Source organism: Chlamydotis macqueenii, chromosome 29, assembly GCF_036417535.1.
Source record: "Chlamydotis macqueenii isolate bChlMac1 chromosome 29, bChlMac1.mat, whole genome shotgun sequence".
In the NCBI taxonomy this organism is placed as follows: Eukaryota; Metazoa; Chordata; class Aves; order Otidiformes; family Otididae; genus Chlamydotis; species Chlamydotis macqueenii.
In genome coordinates this window covers 2,633,130-2,656,994 of record NC_141584.1, presented here as the reverse complement: position 1 = coordinate 2,656,994, position 23,865 = coordinate 2,633,130, and the positions used below count along the sequence as shown (strand labels likewise).

At 70.2% G+C, this 23,865-nt stretch overlaps 5 protein-coding genes across 7 annotated transcripts in view; 4 read left to right on the top strand and 1 right to left on the bottom strand.

Annotated features, from left to right (window-relative positions):
- Nucleotides 1–3,607: 3,607 nt before the first annotated feature.
- On the top strand, nt 3,608–5,642 carry LOC147597147 (tubulin alpha-1C chain-like). The gene is made up of 3 exons (XM_086768647.1): nt 3,608–3,835; nt 3,919–4,067; nt 4,611–5,642. Exons 1-3 carry the CDS (start codon nt 3,715–3,717, stop codon nt 5,583–5,585), a joined length of 1,245 nt encoding a protein of 414 aa, XP_086624773.1. The 5' UTR covers nt 3,608–3,714; the 3' UTR covers nt 5,586–5,642.
- Nucleotides 5,643–6,850: 1,208 nt separating this feature from the next.
- Nucleotides 6,851–10,199, top strand: PRPH (peripherin). Its single transcript, XM_086768665.1, has 9 exons — nt 6,851–7,164; nt 7,927–7,987; nt 8,207–8,302; nt 8,378–8,539; nt 8,610–8,735; nt 8,810–9,030; nt 9,449–9,498; nt 9,609–9,685; nt 9,760–10,199. The coding sequence occupies exons 1-9, from the start codon at nt 6,851–6,853 to the stop codon at nt 9,805–9,807; spliced, it is 1,155 nt and encodes a 384-aa protein (XP_086624791.1). The 3' UTR covers nt 9,808–10,199.
- A 1,332-nt stretch (nt 10,200–11,531) lies between these two features.
- Nucleotides 11,532–13,377, bottom strand: C1QL4 (complement C1q like 4). Its single transcript, XM_086768880.1, has 2 exons — nt 12,856–13,377; nt 11,532–11,711 (listed from the first exon to the last, which is right to left on the bottom strand). Exons 1-2 carry the CDS (start codon nt 13,375–13,377, stop codon nt 11,532–11,534), a joined length of 702 nt encoding a protein of 233 aa, XP_086625006.1.
- Nucleotides 13,378–19,938: 6,561 nt separating this feature from the next.
- DNAJC22 (DnaJ heat shock protein family (Hsp40) member C22) lies at nt 19,939–21,610 on the top strand. Its single transcript, XM_086768969.1, has 3 exons — nt 19,939–20,023; nt 20,276–21,145; nt 21,368–21,610. Exons 2-3 carry the CDS (start codon nt 20,357–20,359, stop codon nt 21,545–21,547), a joined length of 969 nt encoding a protein of 322 aa, XP_086625095.1. The 5' UTR covers nt 19,939–20,023; nt 20,276–20,356; the 3' UTR covers nt 21,548–21,610.
- Nucleotides 21,611–22,388: 778 nt separating this feature from the next.
- Nucleotides 22,389–23,865, top strand: part of SPATS2 (spermatogenesis associated serine rich 2) — a 29,318-nt gene continuing 27,841 nt past the window's right edge. For 2 of the 3 annotated variants that reach the window (XM_086768960.1, XM_086768958.1), the window contains exon 1: nt 22,389–22,515. The gene's annotated coding sequence lies outside the window, so the exon portion shown is untranslated. Of the gene's footprint in view, nt 22,516–23,250; nt 23,445–23,865 lie in introns of those variants that run through there. The other variant, XM_086768959.1, reaches the window with a different exon arrangement.

Sequence of the window (23,865 nt, the reverse complement as noted above, 5' to 3'; positions counted from 1 at the left end):
GCACGGTCTCCCCCCCCAGCCCCTTCCCATCTCGTTGGGTATGGAAGGCCACTCGTCCCTGCGCCGACCGCTGCCAAACAACGGACCCTGCGGTGACAGGGTTGCTAGGAAACTGGTTGCTAGGAGACGGCCTGGGACCCCCCTCCTTCTGCAATCCCAGTCCCCAATATCCCGAGGCCTGGCCGGGGTGGAGGGGGAGCGGTGCGGGAAGACGGGGCTTGGGTCCCCCCCACTGCCGGGCCCTGTTGTGCTGGGGGAGGGGGGCACCATTCTCCGGCCCCTTGGTGCCTGACACCACTGTGCTGGGGTGGGGCGGTGGGGCACAGGCCTTGGGGACCCCCAACGCCCAGCCCCCCTGCACCCTGCCATGGGGGACACCAGCCCTGGGACCCCCCTCAGCATCCAGCCCCAGCATGTGCCGGTGCAGGGGGGTCTGGCCTGCCTCCCAGTCCCCCCAGCACTTCCCACTGCCCCTGCTCTGTTTACTGTTGGTAGCAACGCTCTGGCTCCTGGTGACGGTTGCTGCCCTCCCACCACGTCCCCTACCTGGGCAGGACAGGCCATCGGTCCCCCTAGGGTCCCCCCCCGGCCAGACACCCCCCCCCGCAGCCCTACCCATGGCTGCCCCCACCCCAGGCTGGGCATCTTGGGGGGCTCTGAAAGCCGGCATCCCTGCTCCCCCTATGGCACAGCCCGGCATGGGCCGATTTCCCAGTTGCTGGCTCCCTGCCTGCACCACGGCCGAGGTTTCCAGAACCACCCACCCAAGTTTGGGCCCCTCCTGGGGCACTGGTGACCCCGCACCCCACAGCCGGGCCACCTCTGTACCCAGAGATCGGGGGTCCCAGCCCCATTGGGGGCTGCTGTGGCTTCTGGGAAGGGGGCGACATCCCAGGCACCCACTGCTGCTATTTTTATCCGTTTTTTCCCGCATCATGCGGCACGCGAGCGCCCGCTCCATCCGTCTGTCTGTCCCCTCCACCACCAATGCGACGGGTTCACTAGAACAGAGAGGGGAGGCAGCCGGGGGGGCAGGGGGCTGCTCCTTTCTGGGGAGCAGCATGAGGCTCTGGTGTGGGGGAGGCACCGGCTGGGCCCTGCTGCCCCAGGGCTGGTTCGGGGTGGGACCGGGGGGGGGGGCTGGCACCCATCCCTGCCCATGCACGACCCCACAGACCCCCTCTGAAGGGCAAGGTGAGGGACACTCCGCCCCCCGGGACCCCATTCCCGTGGGAGAGAGTGAAGGGGTGTCAACTGGGTGCCCCGTGCCCCCCACCCCACTCCCTCCCTGCACTGTGGGAGCCGTGACAAAAAGGGGGCTCAGCCGCAGGCAGGGGGGAGCCGGGGGGGGGACAGGGCGCGGAGGTGCGGGGGGCTGCGGCCGTGCTGGCCGCAGGGAGGGGGCTGCGGCGTCGCTGGCGGGCAGCACCGCATTGCGGCAAAGCCTCGATAAAAGAGCGAGGCGGCGGCGGCGGGGGGGGGGCGCGGGGCGGGGGAGACCCCGCTGCTGGGTACTCCCGCTCCGCCCCGCCCCGCCCCCCTGCAAAGCACCCCCCGGCCCCCAGCAGGGCCCGGAGCCGGGGTGGGGCGGGGGACGGACACACAGGGGGATCCAGGGCGCGGGGAGACGGGGGGTGCCCGAGGGGACGACACGGTGAGGGGGCGATTCAAGGGAAGGGGGAGGACAAGGGGATACCCAGGGAGGGGGGGAGACAGCGGGGCCCAGCTCAGCCGCTGTGCAGTGGGGCGGCGGGTGCAGCCTCGGAGTGGAGGGGGGGGGACAGGGAGCCCAGGGGTGCACAGGGGACACGGTGGCCCCGCAGGGACGTGTGGCCGGGCCCCCGGGGGCGTCCTGGTCCCCCCACCCTCAGCTCTCCGCAGAGCAGCCCTGTGTGGGGCCAGGGTCCCTTTGCCGGGGGGGACACACGCCGAGAAGCCGCTCCACGGCAGGGGTAGGGGTCGAAGCCCAACGTGGGGGTCTCCAGGGCTGCCCCTGTCCCCACGCTGTCCCCAAACCCGTGCCTGGCTCTGGGAATGTGACCCCGACCCGCGCCTACCCCAGCGCACGGCGCGGGGGGGGGCCCAGGGCGCTGCTCCCTGGGGGATGAGCGTGGGGTGAGCCCCCCACCCCGTCCCTCCTGCCCTGCCGGGGCTCCTCGGGGGCAGAAGCACGCGGAGCTTCCCACGGGACGGGGACGGGGCAGGGACCGGGACCACTGTGCCCCCCCCCCCCCCCGAGGCTAGGACTGCGGCCGGGGGGTGCAGAGACCCCTCCTGCCCCTGGCTGAGCCCCCCGACCCTAATACTCCACACAGCCCCCCAAAGCCCCTTGAAAGCCCACCCTCCCACCCCTAAAGCCCCTAAGTCCCCCAAAAGCCACTAGAAAGCCCTTCCAATGTCCCCGAAAGCCCCTCTAATGCCCCCCACCCCTAAAGCCCCCCTAACGCACTCGAAAGCCCCCATCCCTAGAGCCCCCATCCCTAGAGCCCCCACCTCTAGAGCCCCCACCTCTAGAGCCCCCTATGTCCCCCAAAAGCCCCCTCTCCAGCACCCCAATACCCCACAACCCCTTCTGCCCCTCTCCGCCCTCCACATTCCCCTCTACTGACGTCACCGCCCACGCACCCTCCGCCCGACTTTCGAACTGGCCAATGGGAATCGAGGCGGGGTGGGGGTGTGGCCTGTGGGGAGGGGCGGGGCGGAGCAAGACAATGCCCCGCCTTTACACGCCCCGCCCCAGAATGCCCCGCCCCCAGCGGTATATCGCGGGGGGGCTGCCGCCGGGCGCCCCTTACCTTCCTCCTCGACGGCTCCGTAACGGTTTGGGCAGCGAGCGAACATGGTGAGGGGCGTGGGGACCCCGCATGGGGCCCCCCGGGGGGGTGTGGGATCCCCTGGGCAGCGCATGGGGCTGAGGGGCAGGGGGTGAAGGCTCCTCGCGTGTCCTGGACCCTCCGTGGAGCTGGGGCTGCCCCGGGTGCTCCCAGCCCCGGACTGTGCCGATCCCTGCCCCTCCGCAGGGCCCAGGCTCCTGCGCAGGACCTGGACTCGTTCCCATAGCCCCCCCATGCCGCCCCTGGGGCTCCCCGAGCCGGGAGGGGAACCTGAGGGGCATGGGGGTGTGAGGGGGGACACCCTACTGCAACCCTCTCCTTGGGGACGAGGTGGGCTTCTCACTGGGGGCACACGTGGGAGTGAGTCACGGTGGTGTGGGGTGATGGGGAGGCAGCCCTCGCTCCCATCCTGGGATGGAAAACTTCTTGGCTTCCGAAGTTTGCTCTTGTTCCGAGTGGAACCAGGCGCTGCCCATGGCGGGGTGCTCACCCCAACGGGTCAGAGCTGGCAGCGAGGCCGGGACAGCCTGGGGTTGGGGGGAGTTCCCCTTTCCTTGGGGCACGGAGGTGCCCCCAAACCGAGTGGGGGGATAATGGGCACTCCCATGGGGAGGGGGCTGAAGTTGTCCCTATCCCAGTGCAGGCCTTGGGTGGTGGGGACTGGGAATGGGGAGGACTGGGAATAACCCTGGGACCCCACATCCAGCTCTGGGGCAGTGGGGGGCCCAATGGCTCCATCCAGCTGAGCCCGACCCCCCCGCCTCCCATGCCCCCGCAGCGCGAGTGCATCTCCATCCACGTGGGCCAAGCGGGCGTGCAGATCGGCAATGCCTGCTGGGAGCTGTACTGCCTGGAGCACGGCATCCAGCCCGATGGGCAGATGCCCAGCGACAAGACCATCGGCGGGGGGGACGACTCCTTCAACACCTTCTTCAGCGAGACAGGGGCCGGCAAGCACGTGCCGCGGGCCGTCTTTGTGGACCTGGAGCCCACGGTGATCGGTGAGCGTGGGGGGCGAGCGGGGAGGCAAAGGGAGCGGCCGGCGTGAGCGGGGCGCTGACAGGGCGGTGGGCTCTCCCCGCAGACGAGGTGCGCACAGGGACGTACCGGCAGCTCTTCCACCCCGAGCAGCTGATCACAGGCAAGGAGGATGCGGCCAACAACTACGCCCGCGGGCACTACACCATCGGGAAGGAGATCATCGACCTGGTCCTCGACCGCATCCGCAAGCTGGTGAGCGTCCTGTGGGGGCTCACGGGGTGGCCCCACGCCCAGGAGGTGGCTGGGGTCAAGGGGAGCTGGTGTCCCGGGGGAGGTGACCAGCAAGGCCTTCTCTCCCAGTCAGCACTTTGGGAAGAAGGCGGGGCTGCCCCAGAGGGACCCGCTGCCCCGGGGTGCGGGAGACAGGTCTGGGCTGTCCCCAGAGCCCACAAGGCAGCACGGCCCCGTCCCAGCCCGGTGCCAAGCTCGGCCGTGGGGAGGAGGATGGAAAGCCCCGAGCCCAGGGCAGGGTGCTGGTGCGGCACTGGTTTGACTGGTGCAGCTGCACGAGCTCTTTCAACCTCGGGTTCCCACGCTAGGGCTGGCGCCGGGGCTGGCCGGACCTGCTGTGCCACCGGCACCCCTCGGGGAAGCTCCTGGCGCATCAAAGCCTGAGCTGGCTGCCCACGGGCTGGCGTGGGCCCAGTGACTCCCGCTGCGCCCGTCCCGGGGAGGACGGGTGTGGGGAGCCATGGCTGACCCGCTCCGGTCCCCCGCTGGGGGCTCTCCCAACAGGCTGACCAGTGCACGGGGCTGCAGGGCTTCCTGGTCTTCCACAGCTTCGGGGGTGGCACCGGCTCCGGCTTCACCTCTCTGCTCATGGAGCGCCTCTCCGTTGACTATGGCAAGAAGTCCAAGCTGGAGTTCTCCATCTACCCGGCCCCGCAGGTCTCCACAGCCGTGGTGGAGCCCTACAACTCCATCCTCACCACCCACACCACGCTGGAGCACTCCGACTGCGCCTTCATGGTGGACAACGAGGCCATCTATGACATCTGCCGCCGCAACCTGGACATCGAGAGGCCCACCTACACCAACCTCAACCGGCTGATAGGCCAGATAGTGTCCTCCATCACGGCCTCGCTGCGCTTTGACGGGGCCCTCAATGTCGACCTGACAGAGTTCCAGACCAACCTGGTGCCATACCCCCGCATCCACTTCCCGCTGGCCACCTATGCCCCCGTCATCTCTGCCGAGAAGGCTTACCACGAGCAGCTCTCGGTGGCGGAGATCACCAACGCCTGCTTCGAGCCGGCCAACCAGATGGTGAAGTGTGACCCACGGCACGGCAAGTACATGGCTTGCTGCCTGCTGTACCGCGGGGATGTGGTGCCCAAGGATGTCAACGCCGCAATCGCCACCATCAAGACCAAGCGCACCATCCAGTTTGTGGACTGGTGCCCCACAGGTTTCAAGGTGGGCATCAACTACCAGCCGCCCACGGTGGTGCCGGGCGGGGACCTGGCCAAGGTGCAGCGTGCCGTCTGCATGCTGAGCAACACGACGGCCATCGCCGAGGCCTGGGCCCGCCTGGACCACAAGTTTGACCTGATGTACGCCAAGCGGGCGTTTGTGCACTGGTACGTGGGGGAGGGCATGGAGGAGGGGGAGTTCTCGGAGGCCAGGGAGGACATGGCCGCCCTGGAGAAGGATTACGAGGAGGTAGGGGCCGACAGCATGGAGGGGGAGGAGGACGGGGAGGAATACTAGTGCCTTGTCTCTTCTGCCGGTGACGCTGTGATGCTGGTCATTAAAATAGCTCTTTCTGCTCCTGCCTCGTTTGTTGTCCCAGCATGATCTGCCCCGGGCTGACCTGGGGGGACGTCCTGAGGGGCGGCAGGGTCCCCAGGCTGAGCTGGGCTGGCACAGGGGCTGCGCTGGTGGGCTGTGTGGGACAAGGTCCCCTGACTGGGTCTTGTGCTGTGAGCTGCCTGTGCCCTGGGGAGCCCGCACAGGGGGGCTCCTATCCCCCCTCCATTGTCCCCAGGGGTCCCTGTTCCTTGGGTGGGTTCCCAAGTGGGGTGAGGACCCCTGGGAGCAGTCCCTGAGTGCTGGGACCCCCCCATGCCCTGTCCCCAGCTGCCCAACAGATGGCCCCCAGCCCTGGGTGCGTGGGCAGGGTCTGGGTGCGGATGGGCGCTCCGTGGCATGGAGCTGGGGGGTCCTGGGTGGGAGAGACCCTTCCCCAGCCCCTGGGCAGGGTGCAGGCCCTTTCCCGTCAGCCCTGCCTGGGAAGGGAGGTCTGGGGGGGCCAGGGCCCGTGATCCTGCGCATGGTGGCTCTGGCAGAGCTGAGTCACAGCTGCCCTGCAAAATGAGGGGGACATGGGGCCCTCCCTTGCTGGGTGCTGGGGTGGGCTGAGATGGGGGCCCTGCAGCAGGGATTGAGGAGGGGGCCTAGCTGCCATCCCAGTAGGGAGTCTGCTACTTGGGGGGATCTCATAACCCCCCAGTATTGGCCTGCACCCCACTGAGGCCCATGGCCCCTCTGCCTGAGCAGCGGTCTGTGTGCCCTGGGCACCCCCCGGCCCTCTCCCCACTGCCCCTGCTGCTACGGGCTCCTCTGCCTACAGCCCCCCACCCTGCATCCCACGGAGGAGCCCTGCAGCCCCGCCCCCCCCCCCTACATCCCGAAGGGTGTCACTGTGCCCTCGAGGGGGGGCCCTGCAGCCCCCTGCTCTGCATCCCACTGGAGAGCTCTACAGCCCCCCCCCCCGTGTCCCAAAGGTGGTCCCTGCCCCGCCCCCCCCCCCCGGAGAGGGGACCCTGCAGTCCCCTGCCCTGCAGCCCCCCGCCTTACATGCCGAGGGGGTTCCCGGCCACCCCCAGCCCCTCTTCCCCCCCGCCCCAGGGGACACCTGGTCCTCCCCCCGGCCGGGAGATCCCTCCCCGCAGCCCCGGGTCCCCCCGGCGGGGCGGGGCCGCCGCCCGCTATAAACAGCCGGTACCAGCGACCGCCGCCCTCCCGGTGCCGACATGAGCCGCGGCGGCCGGGCCCCTCCCGCCCCGCACCGCCCCCTCGGGGCCCCGCCGCCCCTCACCGCGGCCCCGGGGCGGGGGGAGCTGGCGGCGCTGAACGACCGCTTCGCCGCTTTCCTGGAGCGGGTGCGGGCGCTGGAGCGGCAGAACGGGGCCCTGCGAGCCGCCCTGGGCCGCGCGTCCCCGCCCCGCGCCGCCGGGATGGTGCGGGAGGAGCTGCGGGAGCGGCTGCAGAGCCTCGGCCGCGACCGCGACCGGCTCCAGGCCGAGCGGGACGGTCTGGCCAGCGACCTGGAGGGTCTGCGGCGGCGGTGGGTGGGTGGGGGGCACTGGAATGAGGGTGTGCACCGGGAGATGTAGGGGTGCGGGATGCACCGGGATGGGGGTTGCACTGGGAGATGTGAGGGTGCGGGATGGGGGCATGCACCGGGAGATGGGAAGGGGACGCACAGGATGGGGCCCAGGGGATGCCCCGGGGTGAGGCTGGGGGTTGTACGGGGGGATGTGGGGGTGGCAGGGCCCGGGGGTGCCCCGGGGAGGGAGCCGGAGTTGCGCCCAGCAGACGCTGGAGAAAACACCGGGGGGGCACTGGGGGCGGACCCAGGGTGGGGACTGGGAGGGACTGGGAGAGCCTGGGAGAGCCCCGCTCTGCGGAAGGGCGGGGCACGGCGAGGTGGGGGCACTGGGAGTGGACTGGGACGAGCACTGAGGGAGGAGATGGGGCCAGGGCAGTGCTGGACCCCCCGGAGGAAGAGCGTGACCCAGTGGGAGAGGCCTGGGGGCTGCAGTGGGGTCATGGTGGTGGGACAGGGCATGGGTGGGGTCCCCCAGGGTCTGGGGGTCCTGGTTGGGCCGGGACAGGGACACCCCGGGGCTGGGACCAGCCCGGGCTGAGGGAGGGTGGATTGGCCTTGCAGGGGCTCCTCTTCCTCCTTCTCCCTCCCAGTGGGCCTGGAGTGTGGGGGGAGCTGCGGCAGGGCAGGGGGCCCCAGGCAGCAGGAGGCACAGGGCAGGGCTGAGGGGGAGTGTCTGCACCCTGTCCCCCACCTCCTCGTCACCCCTGCTGTCCTCAGGCTGGAGGATGAGACACAGAAGCGGGAGGATGCGGAGAAGAGCCTGGTGCTGTTCCGCAAGGTGGGGGGACTGGGGGGTCTCGTTTCCCCCCTCCGTGCAGTGCCCACCATGATGCCCCTGCCCTGTCTGCGGCCCCTGACCCCACTGCCCCCGTGCGCAATGGCCCCAGCTATGTCCCGTGCAGCAGGCGCTCCCCATCCTGCCCCACGCCAGGGGGTTCCAGAGGTGGTCCCGTCCCCTCTGCGCTGCCCCACAGCTCGTCCTGGCCTCTCCCCGCAGGACATGGACGATGCCACGCTGTCCCGCCTGGAGCTGGAGCGCAAGGTCGAGCTGCTGATGGACGAGATCAGCTTCCTCAAGAAGCTGCATGAGGAGGTAGGGGGCTGGGGGGGCCGGGGGAAGTGGGTCGGGGCCGCGTGCCATGGTGTGATGGCCCGCATGCCTGCGCAGGAGCTGTGGGACCTGGAGATGGGCGCCCCAAGCCCGGTGGCAGTGGCGGAGGTGGGGGTCTGCAAGCCGGAGCTGACGGCCGCGCTGCGGGAGATCCGCACCCAGTACGAGAGCATCGCCGTGAGGAACCTGCAGGAAGCCGAGGAGTGGTATAGGTCCAAGGTACCCGGGGCGGGCGGCACCGGTGGGGCTGGGACACCCCGGCAGCATTGATGCCCCCGGCGCCTTGCAGTTCGCCGATCTCTCGGATGCGGCCAACCGCAACCACGAGGCCCTGCGGCTGGCCAGGCAGGAGATGGACGAGTCGCGGCGGCAGATCCAGAGCCTCACCTGCGAGGTGGATGGGCTGAAGGGCATGGTGAGAGGCGGGGGTCCAGAGGGACACAGGCACTGGGTCCCCCACCCCATGCGGCCCCTTCTCCCCCCCCGCAGAACGAGGCACTGCAGCGGCAGATGCGGGAGATGGAGGACGAGTTCAGGGAGGAGATCGGAAGCTACCAGGAGGTGGTGGGGCTGCTGGAGCAGGAGATCCAGCAGATGAAGGAGGAGATGGCACGGCACCTGCGCGAGTACCAGGACCTGCTCAGTGCCAAGATGGCCCTGGACATCGAGATTGCCATGTACCGCAAGCTGCTGGAGGGCGAGGAGAGGCGGTGAGGCCGCTCTGCCCGGCGAGGGGAGGCTGGCGCAGCAGCCTCACGTCCCCAGCACTACGGGGGGGCAGAGCCCAGCTGGGGGAGAGGGTCCCTGATTTGGGTCGTCCCGCTTGCGTTGGGTCATCCTGCTGCGACAGGATTTTCTTGCAAGGAGATGGCCCTGGCACCGTTTCTGTGAGCAAACAGAAGAGGGTCCCACGGGAGTTTCTTGGTGCCAAGATAACGGCAAGGCCAAGGGGACTGCGTGATGGCGGGGGAGCTGCTACCCGCTCCTCTCCTGCCGCCTGCCCCGCAGCCCACGGGCACAGCCCATGGCCGGCCCGGCCCGGGAGAACGATGGTGTGGGGAGGTCAAGGCCACCAGCGATGCCCGGGAGCCCCAGACCCTCCTAATCCCCCTCCCCCCGCCCCCGCAGGATCACTGTTCCCCTGCACCCCACCACCTCCTTCAGCACAAGAAGCTCAGGTGAGGGGTGGGCGGGGGTCCCCAGCCATGTTCGGGGGTCGTTCCTCCTTCTCCTGGGGCAGAGACCCCACAGGGGGGTGCAGTGGGGGCTGATGATCTCTGTGCCCCAGTGCTGGAGCTGCAGCCTGTGGAGAGCCCAAGGCGGAGGATGGTGCTCATCAAAACCACTGAGACATGGGATGGGCAGGTGAGGTGGGGGGGGGTCCCCACCTGGGGGGCCGACTGCACCACGGGGCTGACCCCCACCTTCTCTCCCTGCAGCAGGTGGTGACAGAGTCACACAAGGAGCGAGCGGAGCCGGGGAAGTGACAGAGGGGACCCTCCGCCCCGGCACCAGTCCTGCGCTGCCCAACACGGGGCAGGGGGGCTTTGCCAGACCCTGCTGCGCCGTGGGTGGGCTGGGGCGCAGAGCGTGGGGCTGGCTGCCCTCCCCCAGCCCCCCCCCGTCTGCGCTGCCAGCACCATGGGGCGATGCTGTGGTGCAGCCCAGTGCCTTGTCCCGGCCTCCCCTCTATTTTTGGCTGTTTATTGCTGTTTACTTTTCTCCCCGCTCTGCCTTGGCCCTGGCTCCCCTCCCAACTCACGGCCCCGGGGGTGGGCTGGGGGCAGGAAGGGGTGCAGGGCCTGGCTGGGGGGGCTCTGGGGGCTGCCTCCCAATGTCCCCATCCCACTTGAGCAGCAAATAAAAGCTGTGATGAGGACAGGGCCCAGTCACTCGGGGAGGGGATGGAGGGGGAAGGGGTTGCTGCATGAAGGCAGCTGGCGGGTGAGGATCTTGGGGGGCAGAGCCTGTAGTGGGGTCCAGCACAGGGTGGGGGGTACGTGCTGCTGCGCAGGGGACAGCTCCCCCAACCCAGGAGCTGTGGAGCTCAGCAGCAGCCAAAACAGGGAGGGGTGACCAGCGCGGCACCTGCCACAGCCGCCCCCACGCCTGCCACGGGGAGAAATCCCCCTCAGCCCGCCCCCGTTAACGGGGGCTCCCGCAGCCCCATCGAGACCCCCAAAGTGGCTGCGCTGGCTCTGCCCAGTGTCTCCCCAGGCACCCACAGGGGTGGGGGGGTGGTTGGGGGCTGTGGGGGGCTCAGGATGGGGGAGAGGAGAATCGTGGGGTCAGGGAGAGACCCTGGGGGTGGGTCGGGGGATTTGGGGAGGCTGGGGATGTTATGTGGGGATTGAGAGCTGGGGGGCACCCTGGGGAGAAGGGACCCCACCCCCGGGGGCAGTGGGACCCCGTCCCGCCGGGGGCAGCGCGCAGCCGATGGCGCTGCGCCTTGCTGTGGGGTCCCCGGGTGCCCTGGGGGGGGAGCCCCCGCCAGCCCCTCCCGGGGTCCCCAGGCTGCCGCTTCCCCCCCCCGCGGAAGCAGTGTCCGTGTCCTCCCGGCCGCTGGCCGCGCGATGGCAGCACCGGCCCACGCCACGCGGGGACGCGGCTGGGGACAGGGCCGGGAGGTCCTGCGGCTCCGCTCCCACCCCGGGGACCCCAGACACCCGACGAGGGTGGCCTATGCCCCTGCACACGCGTGTGCGTGGCGGCGGGGCGCGCATCGCTATCCCTGGCCCCGGGGCACGGGGGGAAGGTGACAACGGGGGTCCTCGCCGCTCGCCTGGAGCTCATCACCACTGCGGGGATGGGGGTCCCCTCCCTGTCCCCCCTGCCACGCGGAGTGGCAAAGGCAGCAGCTGCGCACCCGAACCCAGAGCGTTTTATTGGGGGAGGATGCGGAGCCCAGCGATCAGGCGTGGGCACGGGAGGTGGCCCGGGGATGGGGACAGCGCCGGGACACCCTGACACCTTTAGGGGTGCTGGCATGCAGGGGTGGGGGCACTGACGGGGGTGTGGGGGTGTCTTTGTTGGTGAGGGGGTGAGCCAAGGGGTACGCGTGCGCAGGGCGGCATGCAGCGGGGTGGTGGTGGGGGCACGCATGTCCTCGCGTGTCTCTCGTCACCCCCAGGGCTATGGCGGGGGACAGCAATCCCGGCAGCAGCCGCGGCCCCCCTGCCGCGACCCCCGCAGCCCTGTCCCCCGCCACGGCTCAGTCGGGGTAGATGATGAAGCCGGAGAAGGTGCTGTACTTGTTGGTGTTGCCGCCGTGCACTTTGCCGCCATCCAGCTTGACGAAGACCTCGTCGCCCACGTCCAGGTGCAGGATGACGCTGTTGCTGGCGTAGTCGTAGTTCTGGTCCGCGTCCTGCGCGATGGCGCTGGCCCGCACCTGGGGGACACGGCCGTCAGAGACTCCCCCCACCACGGCACATGGTCCCGGGAGCTTGGGAGGGGGGGCGTGGGGCTGGGAAGTGGGGGCTGAGCTGCTCTGGACCCCCCCAGCCCACAGCCCCTCCATCTGTCACCACTCAAGGTCACGCCGCCCATCTGTGGCAGAGCCGGGCAAAGGAGCCAGCATCCCCCCACTCCCTACCTGTTGCTGGCCAGCAGTGGTGGCAGGAGGGGACAAGGACAGAGCCCCCCGCACCCCGGGGTCCCCCAGGACAGGGCCAGCCCCTCAGACCTGCAGCAGGCTGTCAGAGCTGAGTGTCACCATCGGCTCTCATCCCAAGGACCCACTGGTGACTGGGGCTCTCCCCTGCACCATGTCCCTGTGCCACCCCTGTGGACCAGGGGTGCTGTGGGTGGGTTGGGGGCAGCTCCTGGGGGGGCAGCGGAGCCAGCATTGACCGCGATCAATCCTCGTTTCTCCCATAATAAATGGGAAGCATCCAAGGTGAGGCCAAGCAGGAGCTGCCGGCTGGGCTGCACCTCCACGAACAAAGGGACCAGGCAGGGGGCACAGCCCGGCCCCCCCTGCTGCTGGCAGCTGTCCCAGCTGGGGGGCACAGCCCCCAGGGCCAGGAGCTTCGTGTCCCCAAGGCTGAGGCGACGGCAGGTGGTGGGGACAGGTGCGGGGTGGCTCCCCCTGTCACTCCCTCCGTGGTCCCAGAGGGGGAACAAGGACGGGGGGGAGATGGGGACTGGGGTGTTGGGGTGGGGGGAAAATGGGATGGGGAATCAGGGATGGGGGGAGATGGGATGGAGGAAGAGGGTGGGACTTGGGGTGGGGGAATTGGATGGGGGAAATGAAATGTGGGGACTGGGATGGGGGAATTGGGGCAGGGGTATCAGGACGGGTGGAGCCAGGATGGGGGAAGTGAGATTAAGGGAAGCCAGAATGGGGAAACAGGGATGGGAGGAATAAGATGGGAAAACCAAGATCAGGGAAGCGGGATGGGGAAACTGAGAGGAGGGAGCGGGGCTGGGGGTGCTGGGTGGAGATGCGCAGTGAAACAGGGCCTGGCGGGGGCGGGGGGGGCACCGGGGATACCGGGAGTACCCATCGCGGCAGCGCCAGTCCCGGCCCGTACCTGTCCGTTCTTCATGAGGTCGGCCCACATGCTGGTGCCGTCGCCACCACGCATGAGGACGTGGTAGGTGAAGAAGTAGATGCCAGGCAGTGGGCAGGTGAACTTCCCGCTCGAGGGCTCGTAGTAGTTGCCCACGTTGGTGACCACGTCGTCGAAGCGCAGCACCTCATAGCCCTCGTGGGGCTTGCGCAGCCCCGCGTAGAAGGCGATCTTGGGGCTGTAGAAGGAGGGGATGTACCCCCCGGGACCCGGCCCTGGTGGCCCCGGCGGCCCCGGCCGGCCCGGCTCACCCGGCGGCCCCCGCGGTCCGGGTGGTCCAGGGGGGCCCCGCACACCAGCACGGCCCTTGCGCCCTGGCTCACCCTTGGCACCAGGCAGGAAGGGCGGCGGGGAGGCGGCGGGCAGCTCGGGGCCGGGGTAGGGGTCGCAGACCATGCGGCAGCTGCCCAGCATCTCATAGTGCGCGGCTGCCTTGGAGCTGTGCACCAGCAGCGGGATGGCCACCAGCAGCACCAGCACCATGGCCACACCGATGGCCGCCCCGGCCACCCGCTTCCTGCGGCTCAGCCGGGAGGCGGCCAGCGCCAGCAGGTCCTCCTCGCCCTTGGGCGCGATGGTGGCACTGGGGGCGCGGGCGGCACCCAGCCACCCACTGAGCCTCACGCCCCGGTGGGGACCGGGCTGGGAGTAGGGACGGGAACGGGGACGGGGATGGGGACGGAGATGGAGATGGAGATGGGGTTGAGGATAGGGATGGGGACGGGGATGGGGACGGTCACAGCAGCCGGGCTGGGGCTGGGGCTGGGCTGGGACCAGGGACGGGAGTGGAGATGGGGACAGGGATGGGGACGGGGATGGGGATGGGGACCGTCACAGCAGCGGGGCTGGGACTGGGGACGGGAGCAGGGATGGGAGTGGGAACACCAGCGGGGATGGGAACACCAGCGGGGATGGGGATGGGGACGGGGACAGGCACGGGGACAGGGACAGGGACGGTCGCAGCAGCGGGGCTGGGGCCGAGGACGGGAGCGGGAGCGGGGCCGGAGCCGGGAGCAGAGCTGCGGATGGAGCCGGGACCTGCGCTGGCGAAGGGGACGAGACCGGAGCCGACGATGGAACCAGGAGCCGAGGCACCGACGAAGCCGGGAGCGGAGCCGGGGAAGGGGCTGAGACCGGAGCCGGGGACGGAGTCGAGACCAGAGCTCCTGCAGCAGCCGGGACCGGAGCCGGTGTCGGAGCTGCTGATGTAACCGGAGCTGGGATGGAGCTGGGATCGGAGCCGGGATGGAGCCGGGACCGGAGCCGGGATGGAGCCGGGATGGAGCAGGAACCGAAGGCGGGACCGGAGCCGGGATGGAGCCGGGATGGAGCAGGGACCGAAGGCGGGACCGGTGCCGGGATGGAGCAGGGACCGATGGCGGGACCGGAGCCGGGATGGAGCCGGGATGGAGCAGGGACCGAAGGCGGGACCGGTGCCGGGATGGAGCAGGGACCGATGGCGGGACCGGAGCCGGGATGGAGCAGGGACCGAAGGCGGGACCGGAGCCGGGATGGAGCCGGGATGGAACCGCCGCGACGCGCGGGGCAACTTCTCTCCAAGTTGCCCGGGACCGGCACCCCGGGGAGCGGCTCCCGGATTGACCGGGAGCCTCCCTCAGCCCCCCGCCCCGCTCGGGGGCCCCGTGCCCGCGGCGCAGCCCCTCCTCTCCCCTCTCCCCGGTTCCGCCGGTACCCCCGGTACCGGTACCTGCGGCCGCGGCGCCGGGAGCCACGTGCCGGGGCCGCCGCCAGCTCCGCGCCGCGCCCGCAGCCCCGCTCCGCCCGCCCCGCTCGACGGCACCGGGCACGGGGGGCGGGGGGAGGGACGGGAGCGCGGGGGGGCCGGGGGGGCAGGGGGGACAGAGGCGGGGGGGGGTGCGTGCGAGTGAGTGTGCGGGGGGGGGGGCGTGCAAGGCGTCTGCGTGTGCACAGCTCCGCGCGTGTGAGTGTGCATGGGGGGGTTGCGTGTGCAAGGGGGGGGTGCCGCGTGTACAGCCCGGGGGGCCGTGTGCGCGCAGAGGTGCGTGTGTCAGCGCCCGAGGGGTGCAGAGGCCTCTGTGTGTGCAAGAGGGGGGTGTGCGTGTGCACGGGGGGGTGCGCGCGCAGGGCTCAGCGGGTGTGCGCAGGGCGCGTGTGTGTAAGGGGAGAGAGGGGGGTGCGGGGGGGGGTGTGTGTGTGTGTGCAAGGTGGGTACGGGGGTGTGAGCGGGGAGGTCTGGGTGCATGGCCGTGTGCGCGCGCAGGGGCCGCATGTACGCAGGGCCCCTCGACACTCAGCCCCACGCGGGGTCCAGGGAGGCTGGCGGCCGCTGGCCCCTTTTTTGGGGACCCCTCCCCAGGGCTCAGCCCAAATGCGTGGGCGCTGGTGGGCTAGGGGGGCTTGGACGGGGGTCCCTTCGCAGCCCTGGGATGGGGACACAGCCAGCGTCCCCGGGGGGCTGCGGTCCCCTCACTGCCACCGACGCGGCTGGAGGGGTCCGGATGCGGCCCCGGCTGCTCCCAGCGCTGCGGCAGAGCAGGGGCTCCGGGCGCTGATTTACGGCTGCTCTTTTCCAACCTTGCCGGAATTTGCTCCGTTATGCAAAATGAAGTCTTGCCCTCTGCGCTCCCTGGAGAGGAGCCGCTTCCCCCGCCGCCGCGGCCCCTCGCCTGCCGCTTCCCGGCGATGAGGAAAAAACAGGGAAAAGAGAAGAAACCGGGAAAGAGCCCCCGCTGCCCCGCTCGGCCCCTGTGCCGGGGCTGTCTTGGGTCCCCCGTGGGGGTGGGACAAGGGGTCCTCCTGCAGTGAGCGCCTGTGCTGGGGACAGGCCCGTGGGCGGCATTGCACACACGTGTGTCTGTGCAGGGGTGCACATGTGTCCTGGCGGTGTCGGCGGCTGGCCCTCCATGCCTGTGTGTGCACGGAGGGAAGCTGGGGGCTGCGTGGGGTGGGAGTATGTGCGTGTGCATGCGTGTGCATGTTCAGTGCATGTGCGCACATGCCGTGGACGTGTGTGTATGTGTGCATGCAGTGCACACGTGTGTGTGCATGTTGCATGCGTGTGCATGCACACGTTGGAGCGCGAGCGGGGGCGATGCTCCCACCGTAGCCACAGCGTGTGTAATTTATCCGTGTAGTTTTTTAAATTTGCAGGCCTGGCCAGCTCCCTCCAAAGGGCGGCGATCAATCAGCTGGGCTATGGGATGGATTTATGGGCCCTTGATGCAGGAGGATCAATGCAATCCTGAAAAACCCGCCAATGTTTGCGCAACAAATTACGGCGGCTGGAGCATCTCCCCCGCTCGCCCCCACGGGGACGAGGATGGGGTCCGGGTGCCGTCGATGCCGCCCGTGCCGCTCCCCAGGGATGGGGACGCCGGGAGTGCCACCGCTGCGGCCGCCACCCCCTCTGCCAGCTGATCCTAATGAGCAGCAACAGCGAATTAATTAGCCGAGCTGTGAGGGGAAGCCCGAGTGCTAATTAGCAGAGACTGAGGGCTGGCGGGGAGAGGTGCCCAGGCCCTGCCCGCGGGGACGTGAGAGGACGCCAAGGGTCCTGGCTGCCCCCAGCCCTGCCAGCAGCAGGGGGCTGGGGGTAAAAATAGCGGTGGCGAGAAAGGTCAGCAGCGGCGAGAGCGGCCGGGGGGAGGTGGGAATGATGGGGGGGCCAGGGCCGCATCCTGCCCTGGGCTCCTGCGCTGGGCCTGGCCGTGGTGCCCGGCTACCACGGGGGGTGGCTGGGCTGGGGCGGCTCGGCCCTGTCTGGGGGGGCTGTGAGCGCAGCGCTGCAGCTGAGCCCCCGTGCCGGCGCAGTGGCAGGGACATCCTCGGGCCCCGTGGCTGCACCGAGCTGTGCCTTGGTTTCCCCATCCCGGCTGCTCTCGCTGTCCCCACGCGGGACCCGGGACAGAGCTGTGGGCCACGCCGGTGGGGACGGACACGTCCCTGAGCTCAGAGCCAGCGGCTCCGGGGCCAGAGCCGGGAGCTGAGCCCGGCGTGAGCTGCAGGGGCTCGAGGCAGCCGGTGGAGCCACGGTGCTGGGGCGCAGAGCATGAATAAATGCATAACGCCGCGGCCCCGCCGCGGCAGTGCCGGCATGGGGAGAGGGCCTTGGCCACGGCCGTCTGGCGACTCCACGTTCACCATCTGCCTCCGCGGCCCCCGAGGAGCCACCGGCTCCTGCAGCGGCGTGTGGCCCCGCAGGGTTGCATCCGGCAGGGCCGCAGCGCTCGCTCCCTGAGCCCGGCACTGCGCGTGCCCAGCACGTGGCACAACCGCGCAGTGCCGGCGCAGGGCACCTGGTGCCCGTGCCTCGTGCTTGGCGTGTGGCACCCGCTGCCGGCACGTGGTGCCCAGGGACGTCCCTTCCTCTCCCCGTGGCTTTGCCAGGCGTGTCCCTGCCCGGGGCAGTGCACGGATCGGCGTGTCGGCGCATGGGTTGGCGTGTCGGTGTGGGCCGCGTGGGCCGGGTACAAATGGAGATGGATGGGCTGGAGGCGGCCGGGCACTGCGCTCCATCCAGGGCGCGTTCGCCATAAAGCCGGGCCGGCCGAGACGGGATGAAAATTGTCCTTGAACGGTGACAATAAACCAGCAGCCGGGGAGCGGCGGGGGCCGGGCTGGGGGTGCCGTCCCGGTGCTGCTGCAGTGAAGGGGCCGGCAGGACCTGCCAGCTCCGCGGGGCCGGTGTCGTACCGGCTGGGGGGTCAGGCTGCACCCGGACCATTGCTGTGATGAGCTGCAGGGGCTCAGTCCTGGGGGGCCCACAGCGGTGGCCCATCGCCCAGCTCTGGGGGGGCATCCCCCGGGAAGGGGTGGCCGGGGGATCCCCGGGGGGGACTGACACCCCCCCCCAGCTGTGCCCCCCCGCGCTGGCAGGAGCCAGGCAGCAGGGCCGTCCGTCACGGCATGCCAGCGCCTGCCAAGATGGATGGCTGCGGGCCGGCCCGGATTAATTCTCTGGACAAGCGGCATTTATTACGGATGCAGAGGATGTCGGGCGGAGAAATCCATCCCGGCCGGGCAGCAATTAGGCAGGTGGCCGGGGCACGGGGGCCCTGCTCGCCCCCCCCCCCGTGCCAGCACCCTGGGTCTCCCCGCCCCGCGCGTCCCCCCCAGCCCCGTGGCGGGGTGCTGGGGGCCGGGGCTCCCCTCTCTGTGTGCTGCCCCCCACACCAGCGGGGCCGGGGGCTCATTGCAGATTCACCTCATGCCCACCTGAGCCGGGCGCTGACAAATAGACATTTAAATCAGACAATTAGCTGGCCTCCACCGCTGACATTTTTAATGTATTAATGTGCATCAACAGCTAATACATATAAAATTCCCCTAATAACAGCGCTTGGGTACCGAGGCCGCGCCGCAGCCGGCGCTGGCAGTGATGTACGAGTCCGGAGGGACTCCGGCCCCGGCGTTTGCATTAATTACCAGCAAACTGACAAGGCAGCGTGACACGCGGGAAGGCACCGGATGCCTTCAACCAGCCCGCGGCCGCTTTTTCCAGGCTCTGGTGTGTGCGAGCGCGCGTGCGGTGCAGCCGGGCGTGCGGAGGGGTGCGCGGTGCAGCTGCGTCTGCCCACCATGTGCAGGCGCACATGCGTGTGCCCCGTGTCCCTGCGTGTGGGGATCGTGCCGCCCGGGCCACAGAGGGCGGGTGCTGGGGTGGGGGGGAGCTTCGCGTCCCTGCTGGGAGGGGGTGCGATTGGGCACGGGTGTGTGTCAGGGCACGCCTGTGCTTTGGGGTACGCATGTGCATCAGGACACGTGTGTGTCCCCAGCACTGTGCACAGCCACGCACGGGGACGGCTCGTGGCCGGGGAACCTCCGACCCCATTGCCGGCAAGGAGGGGTGGGCAGGGTCCGGCCCTAGCCGCGGTCCTCGCACGCCCGGGCGGTGACAGATGCTTCAATTTGCAAGAAGGCTCCAAAAATCGATGCCTTAAACGCCGGTGGCCAGGGCTGATCAATGGTGCCAATTACACCTGCAAACGGGCGCTCGCGGGGAGCCCCCCCGTGCTCCCCCCGGGCTGGGGCACCGTGAGACCCCTGGGGGCTCCTCTGCAGCCCCCCAGATCCTCATCTCAGGGAGCACTGGGGGGAACTGAGGCTGCTGGGGGGGGCTTTACTCCCCCCAACCCATCGACTGCTAGCCCCGCTCACCGAAAGCAAATTTGACATTTTTAAACCCAGATACTTAAGGGGATCGATGGAGATGCGAGACCCCCCCCCTCCTTGAATCGATCGTGCGCCGAAGCTGGGGGGCACGGCACCGCAGCCCCCGCCAGCCCGGAGGTCCTGGGTGAGGGGTCTGGCGCCCACCCAGGCTGGGCTGCCCCCCCCTTCCCTGGTGCAGGCTGGCGGGGCTGGGCCCCCCCGGCGCGGGGCCCGGGGGCAGCAGAGCGTGGGCCAGGGTCCACTGGGACCTGCTGTCAGGGAGGCAGCCAGGCGCGGGGCGGGCAGTGCGGGGGGGGCTGCTGTCAGCTCACCCTGACGGCAGCCGAGCCCGGGGGGGCCGCCAGCATTCCCCCACCCCCCGCCAGCATCCTTAGGAGGGGGGCTGCCCGGGGACCGCGGCGTCCTGGCCTCTCGGTCTCCCTCCCAAAACAAGGGCTTCGCTGCATTGCACCCCTAAAACCCCAGGGAGGGCTGGGGGGTCCTCATCTGCCCCAGGGCAGCAGCGAGCGGGGGGCAATGCACCCCCAAACCTCATCTGGCCATGCTGCCTGGGGGGTGCGGGGCTGGGGGCGGGGGGTTGCAGCCCCCCAGGCCCCGCTGTCGGGGGCTGAGCCCTTGCGCAGGGCGGCTGCGGGGCCGTTAATAATGGATGAGACTGAATTGGCGGCCAGCAGCCGCTTAATCCCTGCAAACACGGCGGCGGCGGCGCGGGCTGAGCAAACAGGGCTGCGCAGGGGGGGCCTGCGCCGGGGGGGCCGCCTCCGCCATGCAGTGGGCACCCCGCTTCCAGGCACCGCGGCGTGCCGGGGCTGGCTGCGCCCCGGAGGGCGTACGGGGCCGGGGGTGCTGGCGTGGGGCACCCTGTCCCTCCCGCACCCCGCAGCAGGGCGGCGACGGCAGTGCCGTGCCCTTTGCTCGGCGGCGTGCGGGGGCAAAGTTTGGGAGCGGTGCCGTCGGGAGCTCCGCTGGGAGAGAGGTGGGTCAGGGTGGGCTGGGGCCCCGCTGGCGCGGGGTCGGGGGGCTGCAGGGGGGCAGCGGCCCTGGGTGGACTCAGGGGGACCCTGGGTTTGGATGCAGTGTGCTGGGTGGGCATGTGGGACCCTGGGTGGGCACGTGGGAGCTGCGTTGGCATGCACAAGCCCTGGGTGGGCACGTGGGTCCCTGGAGGGGTCTGGCAGGGGGGGAGCAGCGTGACCCGGGGTCCCTGACTGCGCTGTCCATCCCGCAGGGCGCCGGATGCCGCGACCGTCCTGGTGCCTGCCGGGGCGGTGAACCCCCCAAGCACCCTGCCGCAGCGGCGTGGGGAACGATGGCCAAGCGGCTGTCGGTGGCCTACGGGCTGTGGGCGCTGGGCGGGCCCCTGGGGCTGCACCACATCTACCTGGGCCGGGACAGCCACGCGCTGCTCTGGATGCTGACGCTGGGCGGCTTCGGCGGCGGCTGGCTCTGGGACTTTTGGCACCTCCCCGGCTGGGTGGCTGCCGCCAACGGGGCCGGGGTGCCTGGGGACCGCGGCGGGAGTGTGCCAGCCCTCAGCCCCCTGCGCCTGGCGGGGCAGGTGATGGTGGGGATGTATTTTGGGCTGGCGGCGGCACTGGGGCTGCCCTGGGTGCCGGCGCTGCTGGCTCAGCCCTTGGCCGTGGGGCTGGGGGTGCAGCTGGTTTCCTCAGTGGGTGACCAGACGGCAGAGGCACCCAGCATCCTGGCCACAGCCTTCCTCGCCTCCCTCCTCTTCCAGGGCCAGGTGCTGGCGGTGCTGCCTGTCAGCCTGGCCACCAGCATCGCTGCCCAGCGGCACCGGCGCTACAAGCCCCGCGGGATGCCACGGGCCCGGCTGGCCGCCCGGCTCTACCACCTGGGGCTGGCGTGCCTGGCCTTCGCCGCCCCGCTCGCCTGCCATGGGCTCAGCGGTGCTGCCGGGGTGCTGGGCACCCTCCTGGCCCTGCCCCGTGCTGCTTCTGAGCTCCTGCTGCTGCCCCTGCGCGCCGGCTGGCTTCTGGCAGAGATCCTGGGCTTCGCCAGCAGCTCTCCAGCATGGGATTGTGGTGCCAGCGTCGAACCAAGCAGCTGGAGCGAGCGGCAGCAGCGGGCGTACGAGGTGCAGGACACGGCACTGGGGACGCAGGGCGGAGCGGGGATGCTGCGGTGGGATGCTGTGCCGGGGGATCTGTGGGGTTTGGCTGCTCCCATACCCTGGGGGGGGGGGGGGGGTGGGGGGTGGGCAAACGCCCTTTTTGGGGTCCCCTCCAGCTGCTGAGGGTGCACACAGCCCCCGGCAGGCTCCCTGCGGCCCACCCCAGCGCGTCCCTTTTGTTCCCAGGTCCTGGGCCTCCTGGCCGGCGCCTCCACAGAGGACGTGCACAGGAGCTACCGGGAGCTGGTGAAGGTTTGGCACCCGGACCACAACCGGCACCGGGCCGAGGAGGCCGAGCGGCGCTTCATCGAGCTGCAGGAGGCCTACGAGGAGCTGGCGGGGCCCAGGAGAGCGGCGGCGGGGTGACGCAGCCGCAGCCCGTGGGGAGCCAGAGCCACGGGGGGATTTGTGAACACGAGGTTTCCCTCCCGCTGCCGCTTCGTTCCCTTCGCTCGCCGCGACGCGCAGCGGGGGCCGGGTGGGGGACTGCTGGTAAACCCTTGCACGGGGCGGTGCGAACCGCCACATCGGGGCTTGTGCAGATGCCCGCGTGCCGATCTGTGCAGACCCTTGCACGAGGCCACCCCAGCAGCCCTTTGCACGGCCGGCAGCCCCGGTGCTTCGCTCCCGGGCTGGGGCGGGGGACGGTTCAGGCGGAGCCGGGACGCGAACCCGGGGATCCCCGGGCTCCCAGGCTCAGCCCCCGCCGCCCTCTCAGCTTCGGCCTTTCCCGGAGCGCGCTCGGGTGTTTCCGCCGCAGGGCGGTGGCTCTCGGCAATTTCCGTCCACGTTCGGGGCCCACCGGTCTGCCTCGCCCCGCCCATCTCGGGGGCGAGGAGGGGGGGCCTCGGCGTCGCTGGATCCGATTGGCTGTCGGTGGAGATTGGTCACGCCCTTCCCGCGCTCCGGAGGGGGGAGGGGGCGGGGCCTTCGCAGTCGCGTCGGCTGAGCTGCTTCGCCATTGGCTGGTGTGATGCCGCCCTCCTCGCGCCGAGCCGCATCTCAGCGCGCCCTGGGGCACCGCTCTGCTCCCTCATTGGCCAGGAGCGCTAGGTCCGGCCCCCGCGTCGCATCTGAATGGCTAGAGGAGAAGGAGGGCGGGCTGAGCCGTACCGCCTCCGCCCTCTCATTGGCGAAGTCCTCCAGGAGGGCGGGCGCGGTGCGGCGGTCTCGCGCCGCCATTGGCTGCCGAGCGGTGGCCGCTTCCCGATTGGCTGGCGCGGCCTGAGGGCTCCTGCCGGGCCGCGGCCCCCGCCCCCCTCCCCGGTGTATCGCGGCGGCCTGAGGTGAGGGGGGGGGTCGCGGGGGCGAGTGGGGCCCCGCCGCCGCGGCCGGTGAGTGCGGGGCGCCGAGGGGCGGGGGAAGGGTGGTCAGCGGAGGAGGGCGCAGCCGGGGGCCGGTCCGGGGGGGCGGGCGGAAGGGGCCTTGTGAGGGGAAGGGGGGGGAAAGGGCCTTATGGGGGGGGGCGAGGGGTCTTGTGAGGGACTGGGGGCTCGAGAGGGGCCTTGTGAGGGGTGGGGGGGTCGGTGGGGCCTTAGGAAGGGTTGGGGGCGCAGAGGAGCCTCGTTTGGGGAAGGGGCGGCGGAGCGGCCTTGCGTGGGGAGGGGGTTGGGGAGAGGCCTCGTAGGGGACGAAGAGGCGGAGTGGCCTTTTGAGGGGCTGGGGGGACTGAGGGGCCTTGGGAGGGAGAGAGCGGCCTGGGGGGGTGGGCTGCGCGGAGAGGAGGGGGTAGGAGGGGTGCTGTGTGCGTGGAGAGGGGCGATTTGGGACGGAAGGGTGACGGCGAGGGGGGGCTGGGAGAGAGCCCCCCTCCTAGAGCCCCAGCCGTGGGGAAGGGAGGCCAGTGCTGGCTGGCCAGGGGCGGAGGGTGGGGGCTGCAGTGGGGGGGCCCCGGGAGGCTGTAGGAGGGGGTTTGTGGGTTGGACCAGCTGAGCAGGGGGGGTTTTGTGGGGTGTGGGAGGTGCAGCCAGGGCTGGCTGCCGGGGGAGCGGGGCAGGCCGCGGGCCCAGGCGAGCCGGAGGAGTGCTAATCACGTTAATCACGTTAATTCATTATTTATGCCGCAGCCGGTACACGTACGCAGCACAGCTCGCCCATTACTTCCACCCGCTGTCCCGTGTCCATGCCTCCGGTGCGCCTCTCCTCCTGTTCCGACCTGCCTCGGGTTCCCGGGGGCAGGAATCCTCTCCCGGTGTGCTTGCTCCGTGGCCTTTAGGCGTTCCCGTAACAGAAATAACGAACTGATGAGCGTGGCGGAAAGCAGGTGCAGTTGCAAAGAGGGAAATGTCATTTTCCCCCGTGCCTCCACAGGGCTGTGGTCGTTAGGACCCCCAAAGCTTGGCTCCCCCCCCGCCCTTGGTCACTTGGGGTTTTCTCCGCGAGGAAGCAAGCCAGCAGGAAGTCAGGAGGTGGCTTCCAGTGCCTGGTCCCCACTCTTTTCCCCCGTGGGTGCTCCTCGGTGCTGCTCCTGGGCTTCCTGAGACAGTAGGAAGAGGCGTTAATGTATCCGCAGAGGGAGCTGTTGCAAAGTTGTGGAGCCTCCTTCCCTGCAGAGATAAGCCCTTCGCCGTGGTTCCGTAGGAAGGAAGGCGAGGAACGGGGTTGGGTTTGGTTTGGAGAGGGGAGAAAGTCCTGTGAGGGACGTGGGGTTGGTTTCTAGGGGTTAATCCCCTTCCCTGGGCGAC

Coding starts and splice junctions, on each gene's coding strand:
- PRPH (XM_086768665.1), top strand. CDS start 6,851: ATGAGCCGCGGCGGCCGGGCCCCTCCCGCCCCGCACCGCCCCCTCGGG. Junction 8,540..8,609: donor AGGAGTGGTATAGGTCCAAG/GTACCCGGGGCG, acceptor GGCGCCTTGCAG/TTCGCCGATCTCTCGGATGC. Junction 9,031..9,448: donor CTGGAGGGCGAGGAGAGGCG/GTGAGGCCGCTC, acceptor CCGCCCCCGCAG/GATCACTGTTCCCCTGCACC.
- DNAJC22 (XM_086768969.1), top strand. CDS start 20,357: ATGGCCAAGCGGCTGTCGGTGGCCTACGGGCTGTGGGCGCTGGGCGGG. Junction 21,146..21,367: donor GGCAGCAGCGGGCGTACGAG/GTGCAGGACACG, acceptor TTTTGTTCCCAG/GTCCTGGGCCTCCTGGCCGG.
- LOC147597147 (XM_086768647.1), top strand. CDS start 3,715: ATGCCCAGCGACAAGACCATCGGCGGGGGGGACGACTCCTTCAACACC. Junction 3,836..3,918: donor CCTGGAGCCCACGGTGATCG/GTGAGCGTGGGG, acceptor CTCTCCCCGCAG/ACGAGGTGCGCACAGGGACG. Junction 4,068..4,610: donor TCGACCGCATCCGCAAGCTG/GTGAGCGTCCTG, acceptor CTCTCCCAACAG/GCTGACCAGTGCACGGGGCT.
- C1QL4 (XM_086768880.1), bottom strand. CDS start 13,377: ATGGTGCTGGTGCTGCTGGTGGCCATCCCGCTGCTGGTGCACAGCTCC. Junction 11,712..12,855: donor ACCTCATGAAGAACGGACAG/GTACGGGCCGGG, acceptor CGTGTCCCCCAG/GTGCGGGCCAGCGCCATCGC.